At 34.3% G+C, this 22,704-nt stretch overlaps 1 protein-coding gene across 2 annotated transcripts in view; it reads left to right on the forward strand.

Annotated features, from left to right (window-relative positions):
- The window catches only part of EDIL3 (EGF like repeats and discoidin domains 3), a 219,171-nt gene that overhangs the window by 128,775 nt on the left and 67,692 nt on the right, over positions 1-22,704 (forward strand). For both annotated transcript variants that reach the window (XM_026035921.1, XM_026035928.1), the window contains one exon: positions 1,778-1,891. In XM_026035921.1, the coding sequence (XP_025891706.1) occupies positions 1,778-1,891 (114 nt within the window). The remainder of the gene's footprint in view (positions 1-1,777; positions 1,892-22,704) is intronic.

Consider the following 22,704-nt stretch of genomic DNA (forward strand, 5'->3'; position numbering starts at 1 on the left):
ACATAGTTCATGCAGTTTTTCTGATATCTTTTTTGTTGTTGTTGTTATACTTAAGACAGTTCATTTCTTGATGGGGTAAAATGCATCCTCAAGGGAATCATAGGCATCAGTGCTATTTTGCACATATGAAGGATGTTTATTGTGTAGAGGAATATAATTAGGATTTTTAAATCTTACAGTAGTTCCTTTTCCATCATAAAGTTACTTTTGTCTTGCATTTCATATACAAGAAAACACAAAGGAAAAAAGTTTAATTTTGGCATAAAAATGACGCTTAAAGAAAGGGAGTAGTAAAAGCTGATTCCAGTAAAAACTAATTTTGTAGAATATTGTGGGTATGTGGAACAAATATTAACAGATTTTTAAAAGAGATAAATGAAGTAACTGTAAAAGCTAGAAATTGTGCATTGATAGCTATGTTTATGTTGGTGCATATAGTAGTCCAGCTTAGTTCAATAGGAAAAGATGCATAATTTATTTGTATAAACTTCGCAGTGTAAAGTTTATAAGTTAAAAGCTACACAAATTTTTAGATCTACAAAACAGACTAAAGATACAGGCTTTTCTGTAGACATCAGAAAACCAGTAAGATCTAGGCAAAATTTATGTATTAAAACATTACTTTTTTGTTTGTATATTGCTAGTAAGGAAAAGGAAGAAAAATCCATTTCTGGATTTTTGGGCTAGAAGCAGATTCAACATGGCAATGCACATTGTTCAATTTTGCAGTGCGTAACAAAGAAAGCAGCTAGTTTAGCTCTGATGTTAAGTGCTCTCTTACTTGAACTGATTTCTGTATGATGCATGCATATGCTTTATCAACAACTGCAGCCAGGATTGATATACCCATAAGCAAAACTAAGTCAAAATTATAATGCAAATTAAAGATCATTTTTCTCTTTACAGTGTCTAATGCAACAGGACTTCGACTTTTAGTGAAGCTAGTGTGGGCAACCATTTTAAATATTTAATTGTTTATATTGATGCAGTTTTAGACACAACAGCATATACATCCATACCAAGTCTGTCTGCTTAAACTAAACATAAATGCACGCATTAGGGATTCAAATTGTGATATCATTATCTTTCCCATATCTATTTAAGCTGACTGAAAAGTACTATATTGTATTTGAGAAAAATAACCTGATACATTAAGATAGCCATGCTGCACTTGACAAGCAGGTGCTGGAAGTAAGTCAAATAAAATTAACCACCTTCTCTGTCTTTGGAATTTAATAAAATTTGCAAGCTCTTAGATCAAGCTATTAGTTTCAATTTGTCCATTAACTCACGCGCAGAAAGGAAAATTTTTAGACAGTTAAGCAACCTTGTCAATTAGATGCTTAATGAATTAAGATGAACTCAGAGGCACTTTTAACTGGCATCTGTTGCTAAAGGAGAAGTGTCTACATTTCTGAAAGTTTCAAGTGTTTCTAAATATTACTCTATTAGGACTAATTTAATTTGCTTGGTTAAGATCCAGCTTGTGACTGTGATGCCCTTCAGGAGCTGCATAGCAAATCTTTAAGCAAAACTTTTAGCTCTGTTGCAAAAATTGAGTATGTATTTGAAACTAGCTACATTTCTATGGCATTTTTTTTTTTCTCAAACATACTCTGGTTAATCACATTTGAAAATGTTTTATGGCCTACAAAACATTTTTTTTTTTTTTTAAATGTCAGGCATATAAATACTTCGTGTTAAAGTGTTTTAAAACATGTCCTTATTACTTTCAGAATGCCTGTTTGCTAATCCTGATGCTGTGTACTTCCTGCAGATGTAAACGAATGTGAAGCTGAACCTTGCAAGAATGGTGGAATTTGTACAGACCTTGTTGCCAACTATTCCTGTGAATGTCCAGGTGAATTCATGGGAAGAAATTGCCAACACAGTGAGTATCACAATGATTGTACAGCTCTTTTAAAAATATATGTATATATATTTSTTTTCTTCTATAGAAACAACCACATAATGCATAGAAATATTTTTGTATTCTCCAGTAGATAATGCTTAAAATAGCCATGTTTTCTTTTTTAGATGAAAAAAATTCAAGATACCAAGTTTATCAGGTGTTAAATTGATATGATTTTCTAATATGATGCCATTATGGGAGCATTTGGTATGCAAAATGATTAGCTAGAGTACAGACAAAAAGGTGCAAATACTGTAGAAAATAACATAAAAAGTGACATAAAAAGTGAGAAAGCGACATAAGAAGACCAAGGATTTATCTAGCTAAGCATCCTGTCCTTAACAGTAGTGATAGCAGATGACAGCAAGAACAGACCTTGCTGAGCTTTCTCCAATCTCCTGCTGTTTTCTGCTCAGAGAAGTTCCTGAGCCTGATATGTTTTGGTTTGGTTTCATTTATTTACCTAGTACCTCAAAAAAGACTGTTGTAGGCCATTTGACTTATGTAAACCTACCTTATTCAAAATGCATTCTGTCTGCGAATACCATTGGGTACCTACCCTATATATGGAAGTAAAATAAGTTCTTTTGGTTTGATGCTGGTTCTTATTCAGCATTGTTTGTCAGAGTTGAGGAAACATTTGTCCGTTTTGTTACATGCTGTTGAGCATGTGAGGGAACTGGCCTCATGTRAGGATAAAAAAGGCCATATGGAAGGTGGACTCCCAGGAGAAATCTTGAGTGGTTTTGCTAATAACTTGGATTATGAATGAGTTGTAAAGATCTGATTCCCACAGTTAGAAGATAATGTAAATACAAAGGCGTACATATAAAAGACTGGAACCAGAATTATAGAATAAAATGCCATAGAACAAAGTGCGAAGTATCAGAATTTAAAAGTTAATGACCAAAGAAAGTGTTTCCTGAGTTCAAAAGAATATGGGGGGAAAAGGCCTCTCTGTTTTAGTTTATCCAAGAGTAATTTTTGATTGCTTATATGGTGGAGTTGTGGAAAAGACAAAGGTAGTCACAAGATATGTCAGGTACCTCATGGAGAAAAGGAAAAATATTTGTACTATTATGCCAGATGCAACATTAAAAATACCTAAAATTTTGTTGCCGTCCGCATTCAAAGAGGATGATTTCAAATTAGAGCAAGTTCAAAGAGACCTAATAAGTATAGCAGGAGAACCTAGACTGTGTTGCAAGTTGAATGCTAAATAAATTATGTACCGTTTAGCAAACAAAGATATAATTTATTTTTCTATGTTCCCATTGTAGATGTATGGGGAAGCAGGGAAAAGCAAATGTGGATCATTAACCACAAAGACAGGCTAGGAATTTTTTCACATAGCTTCAGTGAGTTCCCAGATTTACAGCAGGCAAACAAACTGAAGCATCCGACAAAGTGTACAAAATTCTAGAGATATATCATAGGGTAAAGTCTGATTTGAGACGTTTTGCATGCCTATATGTCTACCTTACAGAATTTCTACACTGCACTCAGTCACAAAACCGGATTCAGGAACTTCATGATGCAAAAAGATGAACTTCTGTTAAAGTTTTATGTAAAAGTTGTTGATGATTTTTATGCACTTCATTTATTAAGGGAAATTGAAATGCAATTTGGAATTCTGCCATGAATCACATCCAGGTCTTTAAGGCTTATCCCATCTCTTTTTTGGATGATACAAAATTGCAGAAAAATCATTATTAAAATCGTTGTTTAGGTTACATATTATATGAGACTAATTTGCTCCTTTGCTAAAAATGGATAGTCAGAGCTCCACAAAGTGTAAGTTTTGAGTATATTAAACTAGCTGAAGAATTCTTCTAGTGTCAGTAAAGCATTACTGTAAAGCATTACAGTAAAGCATTACTGTAAAGCAAGACGGCTGCCTATAGCCTGTCTTTTGGTACTCTCCATGAGAGGCTTCATACTAGTAAATGAATCATCCTATTAAGTGATCCTACCTATTTTCACTAGAAATGCTTCCACAGATAAGTGTTTACAAGTTTCAGCTAGGACTCCATCATCTACTCTGCAGATCAAAACACTTGAGATATTTAAAGGTTAATATTCTTGGGTGTCAACAAAWTTTTACACTTACAATACATATAGTATCTTAAGCAGCAGTTAAATTGCTTGGTTATAGATATTGCTGCAAGTAACAAGAACAGTAATTATTAAATGTGCTAGACAGTTACAGCTAATTTGTTATCTCTGAGTTGTGTACGGCTTGGTAATTGAGTGGGCATGACAATACTACCATGCGATAGGAAAAGGATTGTGTTCCTTACTTTGGTTAATGAAAAGGCATATGGAATTACCAACTACCAGGTATTTGAAAGACAGGGAATAAATGTAAATTCAGATGTGCTAAAAAGAATTAAAAGAAAAGTAATATGGTACTTATAGGAGTCTTTATAAAATATTGTAAAATGCAGGTATTTGAATACTTCAATTATACTGTTCTGAACTCATACTAATCAGGTAACTATATGAAGAGTTGTAAATAAATAACAGATAATTAAGGATGGAAATCAAGTTTTTACTCTCTGTAGGTCATGACTGAATTACCTCTATGCTGAAGCTATACCACATTCTTTTTCTGCTTTAGCACTCTTGACAAACTTCTAGAGTTCACTGCTTTTGAGCTATCCTTAACACAGGTGACAAGAAAATGTCAGCTGTCCTTCTTATACCAATGCATTATTGTGCACTATACCAGCTTCTATAGCCAGGTTTTATATATTCACTTTTTTAGGAGAAGTTTTATGCCATTACACCTAATTATGTAATTACATGTAGTTATTACACATTCTAATTACACCATTAAAGTATTACACATCTTTACGCTAATCATATAATTAAATACTTTTACACTAATTATGTAAATGACTGATTGCTGTTTCAGAATTACCTCATACTGCTCCAGGATTGCTAAGCCACATCACAAAATATGTGAAATGTTGTAGATAGAAAAGACAAATTATATTATGCAGTCTATTTTCCTGTCATTGCAAATCTGTTCTCTAGTAAGCATTTTCTAGTATTATGGGTAGATTAATGTATCCCGAATAATGATGCTTTGTAGTCATGCAAAGCTTTGTAGTTTCGACTAGTCATGTTACTCATCAGCTTAAAGTAATTCAGTGTCAGAGAGTTTTCCCTAATGTTCATTAAAAAAAATCTGTCTCTTTTCTTTGTTTCTTAAACTTCCTCCTATTTCATTTAGCTAGTCTCCTAAATATTTCCTTTCACTTTTATGGCATGTTTAACACTTTACAGATTTGTGAGAGTTGCTATATTTTACCCAGATTCTCTTAAGATTGATGATACGCCCATTCATCCTCCTTCTGACTCCTCCCAGTCTGACCAAATAGCCCATGCAGTTGAAGTGGGAGAGGAAGGCTTGGAGGCTTGTCTGGAACTGAGTACTGAGAGGTTTCCTACTGCTCAGCTCCTTTTGTTGTCTATAAAGAGTAGACTATTTGAGTAGCCATAACACTAAAATGCCTCATAAACCTGGAAGACTATACCATATTTGAACCACTGTGACTATCATCTGTATCTCTTTCCRAAGTGGATTAAGTTTGGAGTTGCTTTCTGAGGACTCAGCCAGTAAGTTCTCAGAAAATAGGGAAGGAGATGGGGTCAGCTCATCTCCTGAGTACATCAACGCCAGTTGATGTAACTCGTTCTCCAACCATGCACCCGTTCCTTTTGGACTTGCTTATGTTTTGTTTGTATCTTTTGTATCTGTGTGTATCTTTCTCATTTTGAAGCACTGGCCTATCCACTTTTTTTTTTCCTTTCCAGTACAGATTTGTCTTATTCCATTTTTAGTMGATACTGTTTTCTGTACCTACTTGGGAATTATGCAATGCTAAAATCAGTTGCTTCTCATTGCTAGAAAGCATGAGATGAGGCAAAGAGTCAAAGCAAGAGCGTTGGTGACTTCTGAAAATGTTCAATTATTTTGGAATAAGCTTATCAATCTTTKAGAGAGTCTTCAGTGAGTATCTGGTATTTACAAATTTGTCTGCAGATGTTTAGTAAGCATAGGATAGAAAGAGAGCCTTTACTCATCCCATGAAAGTAAAAGTTACCTTTATTGTTGGCATATTAGTTTCCAGATTTCTTAAGTCCTCATGACTTAAGAAATTAAGTCATTAATTTCTTAATTAATAAYTTCATTAAGCCTGCTGTTCTTGCCCACTCTGAACTTATTTCTTGCTTTTCTGCTGAGGTCAAGCTATCAGTGATGATCACCTCCATTACGTTTCCTTAATCTTAGAGTTTCTATAAAAAAGTACAAATTCCTAAAGAGTTTCTCATGAGACTGAAGTCTTTTACTTGCTGGATCACAAAATTCCCTCTCAGGCAACAGGGAGCCGCTTCCAGTGATGTATGACTGTTTTCATTATTCAGTACAAATCTACATTGTTAAAATCTCCCATGAGCAACCTGGATTGCGAACTATGGTAATTTGTAAACAGTTCAACAGGTATTTTTTATTCACTTTTTTCTTTGGCAAATGGTGAATGCATTATAATTTCATTATTGTGTCTGTGGAGCTGTAGCTTCCTGATTACTAGTATTAAACCATGTGGTGTATTTTCTCTAGTTTTTTTTTTTCTTTGAAGAGATAGTTAAGATTAGTCACTGTAATTTTTTTTTTTTTTTTTTTTTTTACATATGCTATAGCCCCTTAACCTCCTATTCTGCATATTTCACATGCCCATATGTGGTAAGGCTACATTTAGAACAAACGTACCAGTGTGATTTGTCTAGCATATCACAAATCCTGCTAAGCAGTGCACCTTCACAGTATTTTTGTTTATTTCCTGTGCAGTGTATTTTAGTACATTACCATGTGTTTTTACCACGTTTGGTCATCTTCTTGTCCTACTGTCTGTGGAAATTAAAGCAGCAGTTTTAATTTAGACAAAAACATCCTGTGTTTCAGTGCCTTTCTTAGTTAAGAGTTATGTAAAGACCYGACAAATCCATACGTAAAGAGACTTTCAAGACTGCTGTTTACATGGAGCCTTGTACTCCCAAACTAGTAGTTGTCATCCAAATCATTTTGATGAGCTGTGAGTTTAGAATCTTTTTTTCTCACTCTATTTTGCCTCTTGGACTTTTTTTTTTTTTAAATAAACGACACCTGCTACTTTCAGGACTTGTTGTGTGGGAGGAAGAATTAATTTCACAGTAGTTTTGAACAGACTGCGTATTTTTTTTCTTCTCGCTTTCACTTCTAAGGATGCTTCCAAAGGAACTGCTTCATTTGGTGGGATTTCTTGGCATCAGGTATTCATTGTCAGAGCTTCTGTTTGATGCTTAGCCTTCACTGAGACATGATTATTCCTCTCATCCCCAGGTCCAACTCTTACCAACCCTAGCTCAGCAGTCCAGTGATACAGAAGGCACTTAGGTTAAGAAAAAACCTTTACTAAACAAGCATTATAGGGGAACATAAAAAGAGCATAGGAAGAATAGCACATTCRTGAAACAAAAGTTATTTGTTCATGGGATCATAAGTTAAATTTAAATGTAAAAGTAGCCTTAACGGTACTCTGAAATGATTCTGTGATCTTATATGATACCTTGTATATTGCAAGCTAATAGGTATTCTCCAGCTGCCCTACGTTAATGTCAAAATTACAAGCAATGAAAACTGTGTGTCTGGCTAAAATTTATCTTACAAAAGCCGATATTTTCAAAAGATAAAAATAAGAACATATTTTCCTGAATTAATAATTAGAGTTTATAACAAGCTTTGTGGTGAAATCAGCTAGTGAAAATGTCAGGTTAACATTAAACTGTTAAATATTAAGTTGCTTAAACAAGACTCCCATGCAGCCACATCTCATTTCCTGAATGCCTCCTGGGAAACTTTATTTTCAAAGTGTGGGATTTTTTAGGCACTTAAAATTTGCAATATGTTGTGGCTTAAAGCTTGCAGTGAGCTGCTGCGAAACTGAGGTCCTGAAACACATATAAATTACAAACCAGGGAACCTGGAAATCTCAAGAAGGCAACTCCAGTCCAGAGCATCACCAGGATCTCTGGGATTTTCAGACTTTAGAAAAGCTTATATGGCAGGGCTCTCCCAGGCCCATAACCTCTGAGGACCCRGACTGCTGAGATAAGGTGATATCCCAAGAGCACCTCCAAATCTCTGAAGGAATTCACTTGCTCCATAATTATATATAACTTGAGTATTCTCATTAATATCTATTAATTCTTCATATTTACTGCAGTGGTTCAGGTTTTCATTTTTGATTAGCAAAACGAACTATATTAAGAAATGCAGTTTCTAGAAGGATAGGCTCCTGCATTTAACAACTTTAAAACCAACTGCAAAACAAGTACGTTAGCACATATAATTGCATATACACATAAATAAATACATATACACACATATAAATATATTTGGAGCAGCTACTGTATTTAATGTATGTTTAGCTTTCTATACTGGATACTGGTATATTTTATGCATTTAATCATCTTGCTATGTGAATCTCCTACCGCAGCTTTTGGGTTGTGTCARTATCTCCATTATGAAGTCAAACTGGTTTTATAGTATCTGTAACTTGACTTTGCAGCATCTAATTTTTAGTTTGAACTGCCTTGTTGAGGCGATGTTTTCGATGTTTTCTTACTGGTTTTACTGATCTGTCACTTTTCAGCTTTGTGTCATTCTTGATTCAGGGTCCCACTTAATTGCTGTCTGTAATGAGGCAAGATGATTGCGCTGGGGTAACTGTTTCCTTCCCCTACCTGTTTTCACCCCATTCCCCATTTATTTCTTGAGACTGAGAGAAAAAGATGACCCTAGGTTTTCTGTGATGTGCCGCATGACTGATATTAACAAAAAAAACGTACTTGAGAAAAATATCCTCTCTTCCTTTGTAGAAAGAACTTTTTTGTGTGTGTGGCAAAGCTGATGGCAATGCATATTTTAACATTTCTAAACCTTAAAAAAAAAAAAAAAAAAAAAAAAAAAAAAAAAAAAAAAAAAAAAAAAAAAAAAAAAAAAAAAAAAAAAAAAAAAAAAAACCACAAAGAAAGCACACTTTTTTTTTTCCCCTAAAGTAGCTTCTGTAGCTTGTACGAGCTTGGTATGGTCAGTAGTTCATATTGCCTTTCAAGTCCTCCTCATAGAAATGATGAATAATTTGCAGGTAAAGAATTGGTACTATAAAAAGAAATAAAAGCCAGACTGAGCCAGGAGAAGCAAGCTGAAAAAAAATACTGATTATTATGACCAAAAAAAAAAAAAAAAAAGGAATGTGGAAAATGTTGAATGAAAGCAGTAATGATTATAAATATATGAAAAGAACAATTTACAGCTGTAGTGGCCTCAAGAAAGCTCCCACTAGCCAAGTTCAATTAGAATCTATCTTTAAAGGTTTTGCGTTCATAGATAATTTATTTCATAGCATAAATTCATCACAGAGGGATTGCTAAGTCAGCTGAATCTAGTTTATTACTGTACTTCAGTGGACACAGGAATGACAAAAAAGAAAAAAATATCTATAGGATTGTATGTACTTCTCATAATAAAACTGCACAATGATTGCTATAGTGAACAATGGAGAAAAAGGTAAAATTCCAGGTGAATATGGTGTAAACCTTGTATAAGGTAGAAGTTTGAAAGTTGATTCACATTTAGGAGATTGATTTGAACTCAAAATTCAAGCCAAGCTGAGAAAGGTGGAAATCCTTGTTAACTAAAAAGAAAATGGAACAAAACATGGTTCTTTAATCCCTAAATGAACTAAAATCTCTAAACTCTGCCCAGCCACCTGCAGCTTTCAGAAGGAAAAGGAAATGCAATATGTTCAGTGATCAACTGCCTGCTGAGGCAAAATTCACAACTCCTGCTGCTTGGAACAGACGGAGAGTCCAGCAATGCTTCTCTTCAGACTCTGGTGCAGTCATGTGTAAGATTCCTAGGAGGGGAATAAAATGCTAGTAGTTTACATCCATTTTCCTCCTTGACCACAACTATGCTCATTTGTTGCATTCTATTAGATAATCAGAGGGCTTAAAAAAATATCGAGCATCTAATTGTTGATTTTGTGTGTGTGTGTGTGTGTGTGTGTGTGTATATATTATACATATATATATAAAGTAGCATGTAATTCATCATAACTTACTTTTTTTTTAGCCTTTTTGGGTTCAGCATCGGAGAGGCAGTCACTCCTTGCTTGTCAGATCTGAGGAGGGAAATGGCATCTTTTCGTGGCTGCAGACTGCTACATAAACAGTGGCCTTCAGCCTAAAAGCTGCTCTGGGTGGGTGAACCCCTGCAGCTTGGCACATCAGCAGCCACAGTGTTATTTAGGCAAGGCTGTCACTGCTTGAAGATAAATGAAGGGCTGAACAGATATGAAAAATTCTATAGCAGCACAATATTGAAAAAAGGCTTTCTGTCTTGCTGATGTGCTGTATATAAACTGAGATTCAGAAAGAGGCAAGTAAGTTTTACTTGAAAGGTGTAATTAAAACATTCAGAATTTACAGCTGTCAAAGGATTCTTTGATGAAAGAATTTGATGGAATTGTTCTCAGTTCAAGCCCTTTTAATTTATGCTGGTGATTGTTTTCCAATATTAAAGGTAAATGCTATTTAAGCTTTTTTAAAATTTTTTGCAGCTTCTTAGAATTTTATTTACCAAAAAAAAAAAAAAAGTAAAAATCTGCCTCTTTAAAATGGTGATCCATGCCTGATCCAAAGAAGCTATTTGCTAGGGAAATAAAACTAGTTGAGATTACTCATAAATATATTTTTCCCTTTCAGAGACTTCCTGGCAAATCTTTGTATTGATAGTAATGCTACTAGTAATGCTGTYGATAGTAATGCCTTCAGTGAAGGCACTGAAGATAAGTTTTAGTGTGTAGTTTATAAAATGATATCTATTRTTATTTGGGTTATTTCTATCCCAGTTTATGCTCATGTTACTGAATTCTAATTTTCCTAATTAGTCTGTTCCTATTTTTATGCAATGCATTTTTACATATCTATGTTTTGACATTTCAGCACTGCATCAAAAGTAACCATATTGTAATTCTCATCGCATCAGTTAGAGAAAAGCAAAAATTTATTTTGAAGTGTTCTGTTGACTTTGTAAGCAAATTTGTATCCTCATCCCACTGGATCAAATCTGATTCTAACTTTTTCTGCAAGATTTCTAAAAGGTGTCACTTGTGGATAGCAGTAAAACTTCCATACAGGAAACTACTTACAGATTTTCCTGTGCATACCGAAACGTTTTCCTCTTCTACTTTTCTTCTTACAGTTCTTCCCATTTACAAAATTATAAGTGGAGATAGTAAAAAAAAGGATACTTCCTTTCAGGGAAGCAGACAGGTTACTGCCCATGTGCCCTGCATATGAGACTTGGGAAAAGCAGGTTCTACTCCTAGATGTAATTAGTGGGGCTTGTTTGTTTGTTTGTTTTTTAATGCATAGTAAACATCTTCATGAGAAGACAGTGATAGATCCCCACTCAGTAATGTCTGGCACATTCTGTGAGCATATGAATAATACATCATTTTAAATTTGATCAGATAAGTAAATCTAAATAATTCTCTKGCACATATTAGTCCACTTCACCTATACTTAGATGTCCTGCTACCCTCAACTCAAGCTGCTCTATTCTCCAGCTTCAGCTTATTCTTCTTGATTTTTGTCAAATATATATGTGTGCTCTAATGTACAAATGGTTATATGTGTACAAATTTGATGCTCTCGTACAAGACAAAAAGTTGAGAAACACAGAAGTTTCAGTTGTTTTTCAGTCCTGTTAAGTTCTATGTAGCAGATCAGCATCATTCAGTGCTGCCAACATTGCAATTCCATGGCATGAATTTGTCCAAAAATTTTTAATTCAAGCAAAATTTTACATGGGGAAGCATTTTACAAAGTTAACTTACTATCGGAAATTACTGTCAAAAAAATAGGTAAATTCTGCTTTGCCTTTATATCATTTTGTGAATCTATCTCTTTACATAGTCATAATTGAAAGTTACAAGGTCAATTGAAAACTTTCTAAATGTCTAGACTTTTTTTCTTTTTTTTTTTTTTAATTGGAAGAAACGGGAAAATGTTAAAAAGTTTGGATTTTGGTGACAGCATGGTGTTGTGTGTTATGTCCTATCTGTTCTAAACAGCAGCAGTAAAGTGACAGCTTTCTAGTTGCTTTATTGACAGTGCTTATTTTTGAGAATTTTCAGGAAAAGCGTTTGTTAGTATTTGTTAGTTTGTCAGCTTAAAAATACTCAAGGCTTTTCTTGGCAGTCTTGTAACAGACATTATTTTTTCCATGTAATATAAATTATTGTCATATAAATTATTATAAAATATATAAATACCTASGCTGAGTAAAGAGCCTATAAACTATATTAAGAGGAGACACCTTCTGATGTTTGTTCAAGTCTAGTTTCTATTCTTCATTGAACTGCTGTACTTAGCACACGGCATACGTAATGAATTTCTTGGGGAGTCATTTTTAAATAGGCTATTAACATGAATAACATAATGGATTCCTAACTAGATTTCACTAGAATTTTATTGCTAATTTCATAAGAACATAAAAAACATAATACTGGGTCAGATGGTTCAACAGTCTGTCTGGGCTGCAGTCCTGGCTCTTGACAGTAGCAGTAACAAATGTAATTTAAGGAGAGCATGTGCTCTTTTGGTCGCTGTCTGCCATTTATTCTTTTTGTATCTGTTCCAGGTTCATRCTTTTTCTATTAAGAATTTTGGAGGATATATACCCTTGACTGTTCTATTTAGTGTCATCTGTGTACCTGTTGCATGTCAATTTGTCTAATCCATTTTTGAACCTGTTGAATATACATGCAAAACTTCTTGTGGCAGGCAGCAGGCTTTTAGAGGCTCATTACCCACTGTGCAAAGAAGTATTTTCTTCTGTGTTTATAACATAACTATAAAGTTATGAAGAGAGTATTTAGTAATAGGAACACATGATATTCACTCAGCAGTAACAGCTCTGTTGAGAASTAAAACATAATATTCAGTTTCATTATATTTGATTAGTTCAGAAAGACATTGTTTGCCCGTACCAAGTGTGTTGACCAGTAAAACAAAATAATATATTGCTGTTTGTTGAGATCCTACATCAGCGCAGAAACATTTAATACGTTGAGGCATATCAGCAAATAGGTAGCAGTTCTTTCCATTACTGTCTGAAAAGCTGTCTTCTGTTGCATGGAACATAACTAATCACTTAATTTTCATGTCAGCTCCTACAGATTTGAAGCTTAACATAACATCATTTGAAAAGTTTGCTAGTCTGGAAATGTCTGTGTGCTTATTAGTTTCAACTGATGCAAGTTGGTAAAGATGTTGCCTTTGACATACACTGTTTTATATAGAGACATGAAAAGAGATTAATCATATTGTTCACTTCGGTGCCAAGCACCACACTAGCTGCTAACATATTTTAAATCATACTTCTGAAATAATAGCAATAATAATGCAGGTATTTGTAGGTCAGGAAAACACGTTTTGTTTGAATTCTGTGAAACGAGCTTATGGAGATAAATGCATTGTGTGCTGTTAGCCAGACTTCAGAACACAGTGGCTGTACAAACACACCATGGCCAGGCAAAAATGTGCTATTCCATTGCTTAATTAAGAGTCATGTGAAGTCATAAACACCATGACTTTACATTTTCATCTGCAATCTGAAGCAATATCTGACCTGGTGTGTACTACAGCTCTACTATAGCAGGCTTTTATACTCATCTTCAGTCTAGTAAAGTAAGGTTTTGTACGTTCATTTCTCTGTTTTTTTTTCACATTGTGATGGACTAGAAAGAAGATGTATGGTTTGCTCCATGTCTCAGAGGGAGTAGTGATTAATTTTAAGTTTCTTGAGAGAAAAAACATATATTGAGTTGATCTTGTCCGTGGGATTCATTTTCAATGTTGCTACAACCACGTTACTCGGTATCACTGAAATCAAAATACTAGATTGTGTAAAAAATAAAACTTGAGCTACATAAAGTGAATAATTTGATTAACTGCAGAATAATTAAAATAGCAGCAGATAGAAGGTGTGAACTTGTGACCTGCAGCTGCATCCCCCCTATACCATGCTCATCACAACCCTTAAAGTCCAAACCATACAATAAAGGTTGAATCTCTCAAGCACCACCACTTGAGCTGGAGATTTTTAGATATGGATAAATATCTGATTAAATTCAAAAAATTGATAGCTAATGTTGATGTTGTAGTATTCATCGTTCCTTTGGGGAAACAGTGATGGGTTTGTTTTGTTTTAGTTTTAGAGAGTTCTTGTGTTTGTGCACAGTTCTTGCATTGCTTAGAATTAATTCCAAGTAAAAAATCTATCTCTGTGCAGGAGGAACTGTAAAGAGCTTAGACTTTTCTTGTGCCTAAAAGTGATGGGTTAAGAGATGGGATCAATGAGGAAAATAAAAACAAGCTCTCGTGATCCTGAGGAAAGATGAAATGGCATTAAGAATGTCCTTGACAAAGTAAAACATGAAAACAAACATGCAGAGAAGAGAAGAAAGGAAAAAAAAAAAAAAAAARAAAAAAAAGATCGGTTCATTCAAAAATTGTATTTGTAGGAATATGCCTACTGTAYCTATGCTATGTGCAGGTGTATTGAAACACTGCTAATCAGTCTTCCTGGAAAACTGAACCCAAACCATTAAGACAACTAATCAGAGAATGAGCTGGGAATAAGAATGTGACTCAGTTTTTCACAACAGGAATTTCATAATACCTTCAAATAGTCTGTTTACAACAGGAATTTCATAATACCTTCAAAAAACTGATTCTAAAAAAGATTTTTTTTTTTTTTTTGCTGGCATTAACTTAAGATTTTATCTTTTATGTCTATCAGCATCGGCTTACATGTATTAGGTGCATGCATATGCAAAATAAGGTCTTACGGAAAGCAAGTTTCTTGGACAGTCAAACTCTACTTTCTTGTGAAAATGAAGATGGAATTGCTACATTAGGTGTAAAGAAGAATTGAAAATTCCTGTTTCTTAAAACCTGTAATTATGCATGCACTTAACAGCAAAAATATAATCAAATCTAGGAAACAAAACAAAATTTTTGCTTTCCGGGCATTAATCTAACAGACTGTGACTAACTGGGACTGTATTTGTACTTAACGTTAGCAGAAAAAATAAGAACAACAAGCAGTTGTTCAAAGTGTTCTATTCATGGATGACTTAGAGGCAGAAAAAGTGCTAAATTAATGAGCAAAATATTATTGTTTCGTGTAGTACGGTGTATTACTGGATGAAGTGAGCAAATTTGCATCATATCCTCACCCACTATAATTCAGTATCACTGGGAAGCCAACACATGTAGATGTTCACTCTGTTGGTTTGACTGTGCAGGATTTACCAGATCTGAAAAGGATCTRCAGTTAGAATTTTAGATATATTATAGACAGAGCAAGGAGTCACTTTGTATTTCTATGCAAATAGCTTTCTGACATTTGGTATGTGTATTTCAACATGAATTATGTAGTAATTGCACCTATCAACTGGCACATCTTTTTAGTTCTCATCTTTTTCAACAGAAAATCAAAAATCTGGCCAGTTATTTGCTTGCTGTTATATTAATCTCTTCTTTGGTAACTGTTTTTAAAATACATTTTTCCATTGAGTCCCTCCACATTAACCATCTCTTAAATGCCTTTGCAGGAAAATATCAGTATATGTTTTAAATGTGATCTCCTTTAAGTTTTTAAGACTTGTCTGACTCATTTCACAAAGCTTTAGCCTCTTAAACATAGGCACTAAGTTGAAGATAATGGTCTAGATTCACTCCTTGCTCTGCTGAAACAGAAAAGATGGATCACATCTATTTCAAACAGCTACTTCAGAGATCAAATAATGGAAATCAGGATTTAGAGATGCCGAGTTCTTTTCACAGGTTATAGAAGGAGCCTAAACAAGTAGTTCAGAATTGAGAGCTAACTGGTTGAAGTTGGATGGGATGCATCTTACCCATTATTTTTGCATTGTTTGGTTAGCTCTTAACATAAATAATATGGAATAGTATACTTTTTATGGTGCAAAGAGATGTTGATAAAAATAATGGGATRGAAAGTCACTATAGATGTATGCTTGATTTATGTTTAAAATACTTTATGGGGTCACTGGTGCAATGTTTCATTTTCCCATACAACTTTACAAAGGAACAATTTCTTTTACTGTATATATTCAAATTTTTTCTTTGAATCTTTATACTAAATCTCTTCCACCCTAATAAATGTCTATGACCTTTAAATTAGTTCTTTATTTTAACATGGCTTCAAGATTCTGGAAGATTCTTTACAAGGATATAAGGTTATGCCTACATCAAATGGTTTGCAAAAACAGAATGTAAATTCTGATATCTGAATTTACAGTTAGTCAGACATCTTAGAGAAGAAAATGGAAACAGGTTAGAGGCTGAGATCTGCAGTTAGCAGGATTTAAATAACAATTGTTTACATGCAATTAATATTCTCTACTGTGGTTACAGCTCATATTTAGCATATCACTTCAGCTTTATATTGTATAGTGCCATGTATTTTAATTCCTTCCAAAGGACATGCGTTCCATCACAATGTAGAATTCATATTAGTGCCGCTAGGATTTTTTATACAATTGCAATGAATACAACTTGTAACTAGTGATATTGTCATTTATTAGGAACTGTTGCTCTTGTGAGAACAAAACAAAACACAAAGAAAGACTGTATCTAGGCTGCAAAATGAGATTTTCCATTTGAAAGGYACATATTCTTCTTCTCTGTAGAGGGAAATGAACATTCTCATTGTCAGCCTGGTTTGTTGGAATGCTAATTACACTGATGTTGTAATTCCATTGATTTCTACTGTAGATCTGCCAGGAAAATGCTGGCTTTCGGCATAACTCTATCTTGTCTTTCAAGTTGTACTTGAAAGAGAAAGTATTTTTTCAAATACTTTTTCAAATTTGTTGAACAGACAAATTTTCAGATGTCATGAACTGCCTTTAAGTTGACCACCAGTTAATCCACACCCCACACACACACACATACACCCCCCCCMCACACACACACACACCTGCAGGCGCTTGTCCACCAGTTCAGAGCATCCATTCATATTTTCAAATTCATGAGCAATTTGGTTTGATCTAAACTCAGCTATTTCACCTTTATACATATAGCTATGATATGATTTAACAAAAGGTATTAAAAAGAAACAAACTATTTTAAAATGAAAATTCCTGAAAAACCCTTTCCCCCCGACTACTGTAATAAAGGCAACTCAAAGCAAAATAAACTCAAGTAACTCAAAAATTGAAGTTATCTGTGGCCGTCCAAAATCAGGCTGAACTTCACAAAATATGGTGCCAGAATACAACTTTACTGCGTAACTTTAAATCTGTTGAGTTTTCTTATATTCTTTGTATAAATATTTCTAACAATAGGGAGAAGTGTAAGGATTGTACAGTGTTCAGTAGAAAATAAAAGGATCATTCCTGCTTGGATGCCATCCTGTGCCACATGCTGTAGGTGACCCTGCGTGTGTAGGGTCGTTGGCCTAGATGATCTCTAAAGATCTCTTCTGACCTTAAGGATTCCTTGATTCTGTGATATTGAATAATGATAGGATAACTAATAGATCCCCAACCATGCAAATCTCTTCCCCCCACAGGGTCCCAAATCTATATTCACAAAAATATTGTGCTTATAAAATAAAACTTGATAGCACATATTTGTTCATTTTTTATATATGATTATGATCTTGTGATCACATGACAGTTACTTTGTGGTACAACTTGAAAGCCCCTATAAATTTAACTTCTATGATAAGTATGTGGTTCAGTTTTTGTTTAGAGTACTTCAGTATTACTCTAATTTTTTTTTATTCTGATTAATTTTAGCACTCCTTTAATGGATCTGAGTTATGTAAAAATTGTTAATGCTGATATTCAAATTTGACAAAAAGGTTATTTTTCATGGTTCCTACCTGAAATGTAAAATCACAGATTTATAGATTTCTAATTGAGTGGTCAGTAGGAGAGTTTGAATCCTTCCTCTCCCCGCCAGCTCCTTACTGAAATATAATTTAATCTATAATATAATGTTATTTAAAAAATAGCTGGTTAAAAGTTAATATTTCTCAGTGAACTATCAAATGCTCCAACTTTAGTAGTGATGTGAGCTAGAGGAGGCATTTTGTTCTAGGCAGTTGCATAGCATGTCTGTCCTTTCTCAAATTGGTACAGAACTGCAGTAGTTTCCTGCTGTCTCTCCAGATTGGCCATATGGTGGTTCCTTGTCAAGGTGCAGCTAACCATTTTKGGGATTCTGAGCTTGCTCCTGGCGTTCAGGAGCTGTGCTCTATTCGCTCAATATCCAGCACAGCTAGGACGACCATGTTCCTTCAAGCTTTATGCTGTGCTGTGTTTCTGACGTAGTAAGTAGCGGCTCTTAGACATTTCTAGCTAGAAAACAGAATACTCAAAGGAGGTAAAAGATATGAATTCAGACATGCTAAAGGCTGCTGCAAAAAAGAGTGCACCCTTGTCTGTCTTTGTCTTTGTAGAATAAAGACAAGAAATTGTGAAACAGGACAAGAAATTGTAAAGCGGAATGAGGAAGATTCAAGTTAAACTTCATTTAAACAGTGGATGGGATGTCAAATGTTCCCTAACGGAGCTTGTGGAAAAAGGCATTTAACAAACATTTATCAGGAATATCATGGATATAGTTGGCATGTCTTGCGTTAAAGAAACTTTTGCAGATAATTGGAAGCCCTGTTTTTCTATTACAAGAATCCATAAGCAGTGTGCTTTCTATCAGAATAGAATCATAGAATCATTATGTTTGAAAACAACTTTCAAGATCATGGAGTCCAACTGTAAATCCATACCACCATTCCTGCTAAAACATATCCCTAAGTTCCTTGTCTACATGTTAGTAGCACTTTTTTTGTCTAAGTTCCTTGTCTACATGTTAGTAGCACTTTTTTTGTGTTATAGAATTGTTGAATCATTATGGTTGGAAAAGAGCATGAATAGCAGTACCTGGCCAAGTGAAAGCTGCTTGTGGCAGTGATCTGAAGTAAATGTCTAGTGAATGTGACCAGCATTAAGGGACTATTCTCCCATTGTGTTTTTGCAGCCTCTAGTTGTCATCACTTTGGCAACTTCCTAGGTCAGTGGAATTTTCTTTTAATTTAATTAATCCCCATTGGATAGATTCTTCTTTAAGTATGCTGTATGGTGCAGTTCTTCGGGTAATATTCCTCTGCTTTGCGTAAGGAATATCCTTTCTATGCAAAGAGCAGAATGTAGAAATCACCAAATTGAGAACTAAGCAAATCAGTCCATTTCAGGCACAGCATCTTGTAAAAAGGTTGTAATCTGGTTTCACTGATCTGCCATCTCCACATGCTCCTGTCCTGCACTGGAAATGTTAACTTGTCAAAACTATCCCAGGGTAGGAAATGCCTCTCTCTGTCCATCAGGGGATTCTCACAGGAATGAAAGTTCTGTCTCACAGCAATGTCTCTATAAAATCACTTTACATACTCTTTACACAAATTCATCTTACATACTCTTTACAAAGAAGAAAATTTTATTACAGTGTTTCACAGTTTTGAAGAAAAAAAGGTCTTGGTATGTTGAATATGTATGGAAATTTAATAGTAGATTAGTGAATGGTCCATACCCATCTAAATAACTTCTATAAAAATGGATCTGCTGTTATCACAAGAGAAGGTATCCTTGAGGAAACAAACTGGGCAAGAATGTGTGGGTGGCTGGGGGAATAAGATGAAGAAATAGACTGATGTCTAGCTGGCATAGTGGGAAGCTTATGCATGTATCAGCATTAATTAATGCAGTATCAGAGGTCATCTGTAATGCCATTGTCAGGGTTTGTGTTCAGCACAATTTACCATGCTATGCTAAGCACAGCCAGAGTCATCTCATTCCACAAAGTGAGATACATAGAGAAAGACAGGAGTGAAGATTTCTAAAGCAGATTTGTTTTCTGCCTGCCTTCAATTTTGTATCTGTTTGTTTTGATGACGTTACCTGGAGAAAAACCAACAGAAGAAATGAAAGCTATGTATTCGTGCTGCAGAATCAGACATGCTTCATCATCAATGACAAGAGATCTTTTTCTTTTGTTTGCTGAGGCATAATCCTCTCACTTGCTAGTAATGTTTAAACCATTTAGAGATTTTGCTTAATTTGTGGACTGAAGTACAGAAGTCCACATTATACACACACTATACACACTTGAAATGTTTACCCAGTGCTTTCTGATTATGATTAGCTGCATTGGTGATATATATTTTTTTTCTTAAAATGGTTTGTCCTTCTCTTAGTGATAGTGAGAATTGGGAATCAAGATTTTTTTTTGTAATTGTCATCTTCTATTTTCTTTTGCATAAATATTTTTGTTTTACTAGAGGCATTTATTGTTAGAATAGTCAAGAGTCCCTATAAGCTTGGCCTCGGAATGAAATCTAGAACACTGTTTGCTTTGTGGTGAAAATTGGTATATTGTATTTCATATATTGTTTTGTTTGGGGATTGTAAAGAAAACCTTGAAGGCAGTTTTATTGTATGTCTTCTTCAACTGAATTGGTGGAGATTCTTAGAAAAGATGGAAAGAAAAATGCATCTTTTAACATTTCAGATATTGGTGTTGACTTTTGCCATCCTTTGCAGGAACTATTCAGGGATATGCAGCTTATTGGTTCATCTTTGCATTTGTCTCGTTTTTGTAGTTTATTGCTTTATATTTTTGATATTTTACAGTATTTTGCTATTTAATATAAGTAACAGCTATAGGTGCAAAATCTTCCTCATGAATGTATAACATGAACCTGTTGTATAAATCGTTGCTATTTTTTTGCTTACTTTCTTGCACCATTTTGCCTGTCATATCCCAGGATGTCAGCATTAACTAAAAATAAATAAATAAATAAATAAATTCTGTTAATGGCTGACATTGACCAGCACGAATTGTACAGGGTCACTGCAGTGATAATATTACTTTCTTGCAGACTTCAGCTTCCTGACTTGTCATGATTTTTCTTAAATGAACTATGGATTTAATAGAAATAGAGGTATAACAGCAGTAAAATACAATACAACTTGTACTAGTTTTGAAAAAATATACACCTCATTTAAAAAAAAAATTAACTTTTTTTGCTATTTAATGGATAAGGAATCTCCAAAAGCAGCATCTTACTTTCTCCATTGTTAGTAGTTAATGACATGTCCTACCCTGTAAGAACTAAAAGGAATAATTAAGCTGAAGAAAAGCATTTTTGTGTCTCAAATTGGAGATCTTATGCAGCAGCTACTGTGGCGACAGGGCTTATTGACAGAGAAATATGTTTGATAGAATTAAAGGCAGGTAATTCAAGTGCAAGTTTTCAGTCAAAATAAATGTCCTGGGAATTTAGAGAATAACAACCCCATTCTAGCTTTTGTAATGTTAAAGCATTTCCCACAATACAATCTATGGAAGAATCTACTTAGAAAAAGTTAATGAAAGCATGAGTAAGGAAATTCCATTTGCAATGATGTATTTAAATTTCCTCCAAAAAATTCAACAATTTCCTTTCAATTTATGAAAGACAATAAACTGGAAAATTTTCTTGTAGAATAATGTCTTGTTAAAAAAAAAAGGAAAAAGTAGTGGATAAAATGGGCAATTCTAATAATGGAAGGAGCTCACTTTTAAATTTTTTAGCCAAATCTTTGCTGAAATCCTGACTGTTCAATATCCTTCTAGCTGTGTAAGATATCAAGTGTTTTGATAGTTTAGGAAATCTACTTAGCATTATTAAAATAGACCAAAGAGTTTTAAGAAGATCTCAGAATACTATTGGACTCTGCTATGAAATGGTAGATGAAATTCAATACTGTCAAACTCAAGATACTAATCAAGAAAATAATCTTAATTATGCATGCACAATTATCTCAGATATGTCTTGGGAAGAGAGAGCCTTGGATAGGCTTCTTCAAAGCCCAGCTGTCAGGCTCATGCCCCAGGAATTGCTGAACTGGTCAGTACTGTTTTGTTCAGATGACCAGGATTACATTCTAAGTTCTGTGGTTTAGACCAGGAAGCACAGTGCTTAATCCGGATTTCCCATCTCATGAGAATGATCTGCCTTTCAAAGCGGTGAATAAAGACAGTCCTCCAAAGTCAYGTCTTAGTAGTGCATACATCATATGTATTATGTTGTAAACCTAATGTTCAGAAATAGGTATTTAGGCTCACTTTTCGTGTACATCTTATTTTGTTTTGCTTAGAATGAAAATCAAAGTAGAAAGTATTGCTAATGGATTGTTTTTAATTCTCATAAGTGGCAAATTTTGGATTTAACTTAAATTGACAAGTGACAACTTGACAAGGCTAGGACTGCAATTAAAATAAGCTCGTACAATGAAGGACCTATTCCCTAAAGGAAGAAATTTGCTTTGGATTTTAGCACTAATCCTCCTAAAGCTAGGGAAGGCAAATACTCTGGCTGTATATGGTCAGAACTGACAGAGCATATTAAGTGCTGTACTTGACAAAATCAAACTGACTTCTATTTTGAAAGGAAAATTCACATCTCGTGTAAGAAGTTCACATGTATTTCAAATATGATTTAACACATATTGAGCATGAAAACAAACATGACTCCAAATCAAAACTATTGACTATGCACCTTAGACAATCTGATAAGCAAAAACCTACACATCTAT

The sequence above is a fragment of the Nothoprocta perdicaria genome, unplaced genomic scaffold (genome assembly GCF_003342845.1).
Source record: "Nothoprocta perdicaria isolate Ctin4 unplaced genomic scaffold, notPer1 scaffold_1, whole genome shotgun sequence".
Taxonomy (NCBI): Eukaryota; Metazoa; Chordata; class Aves; order Tinamiformes; family Tinamidae; genus Nothoprocta; species Nothoprocta perdicaria.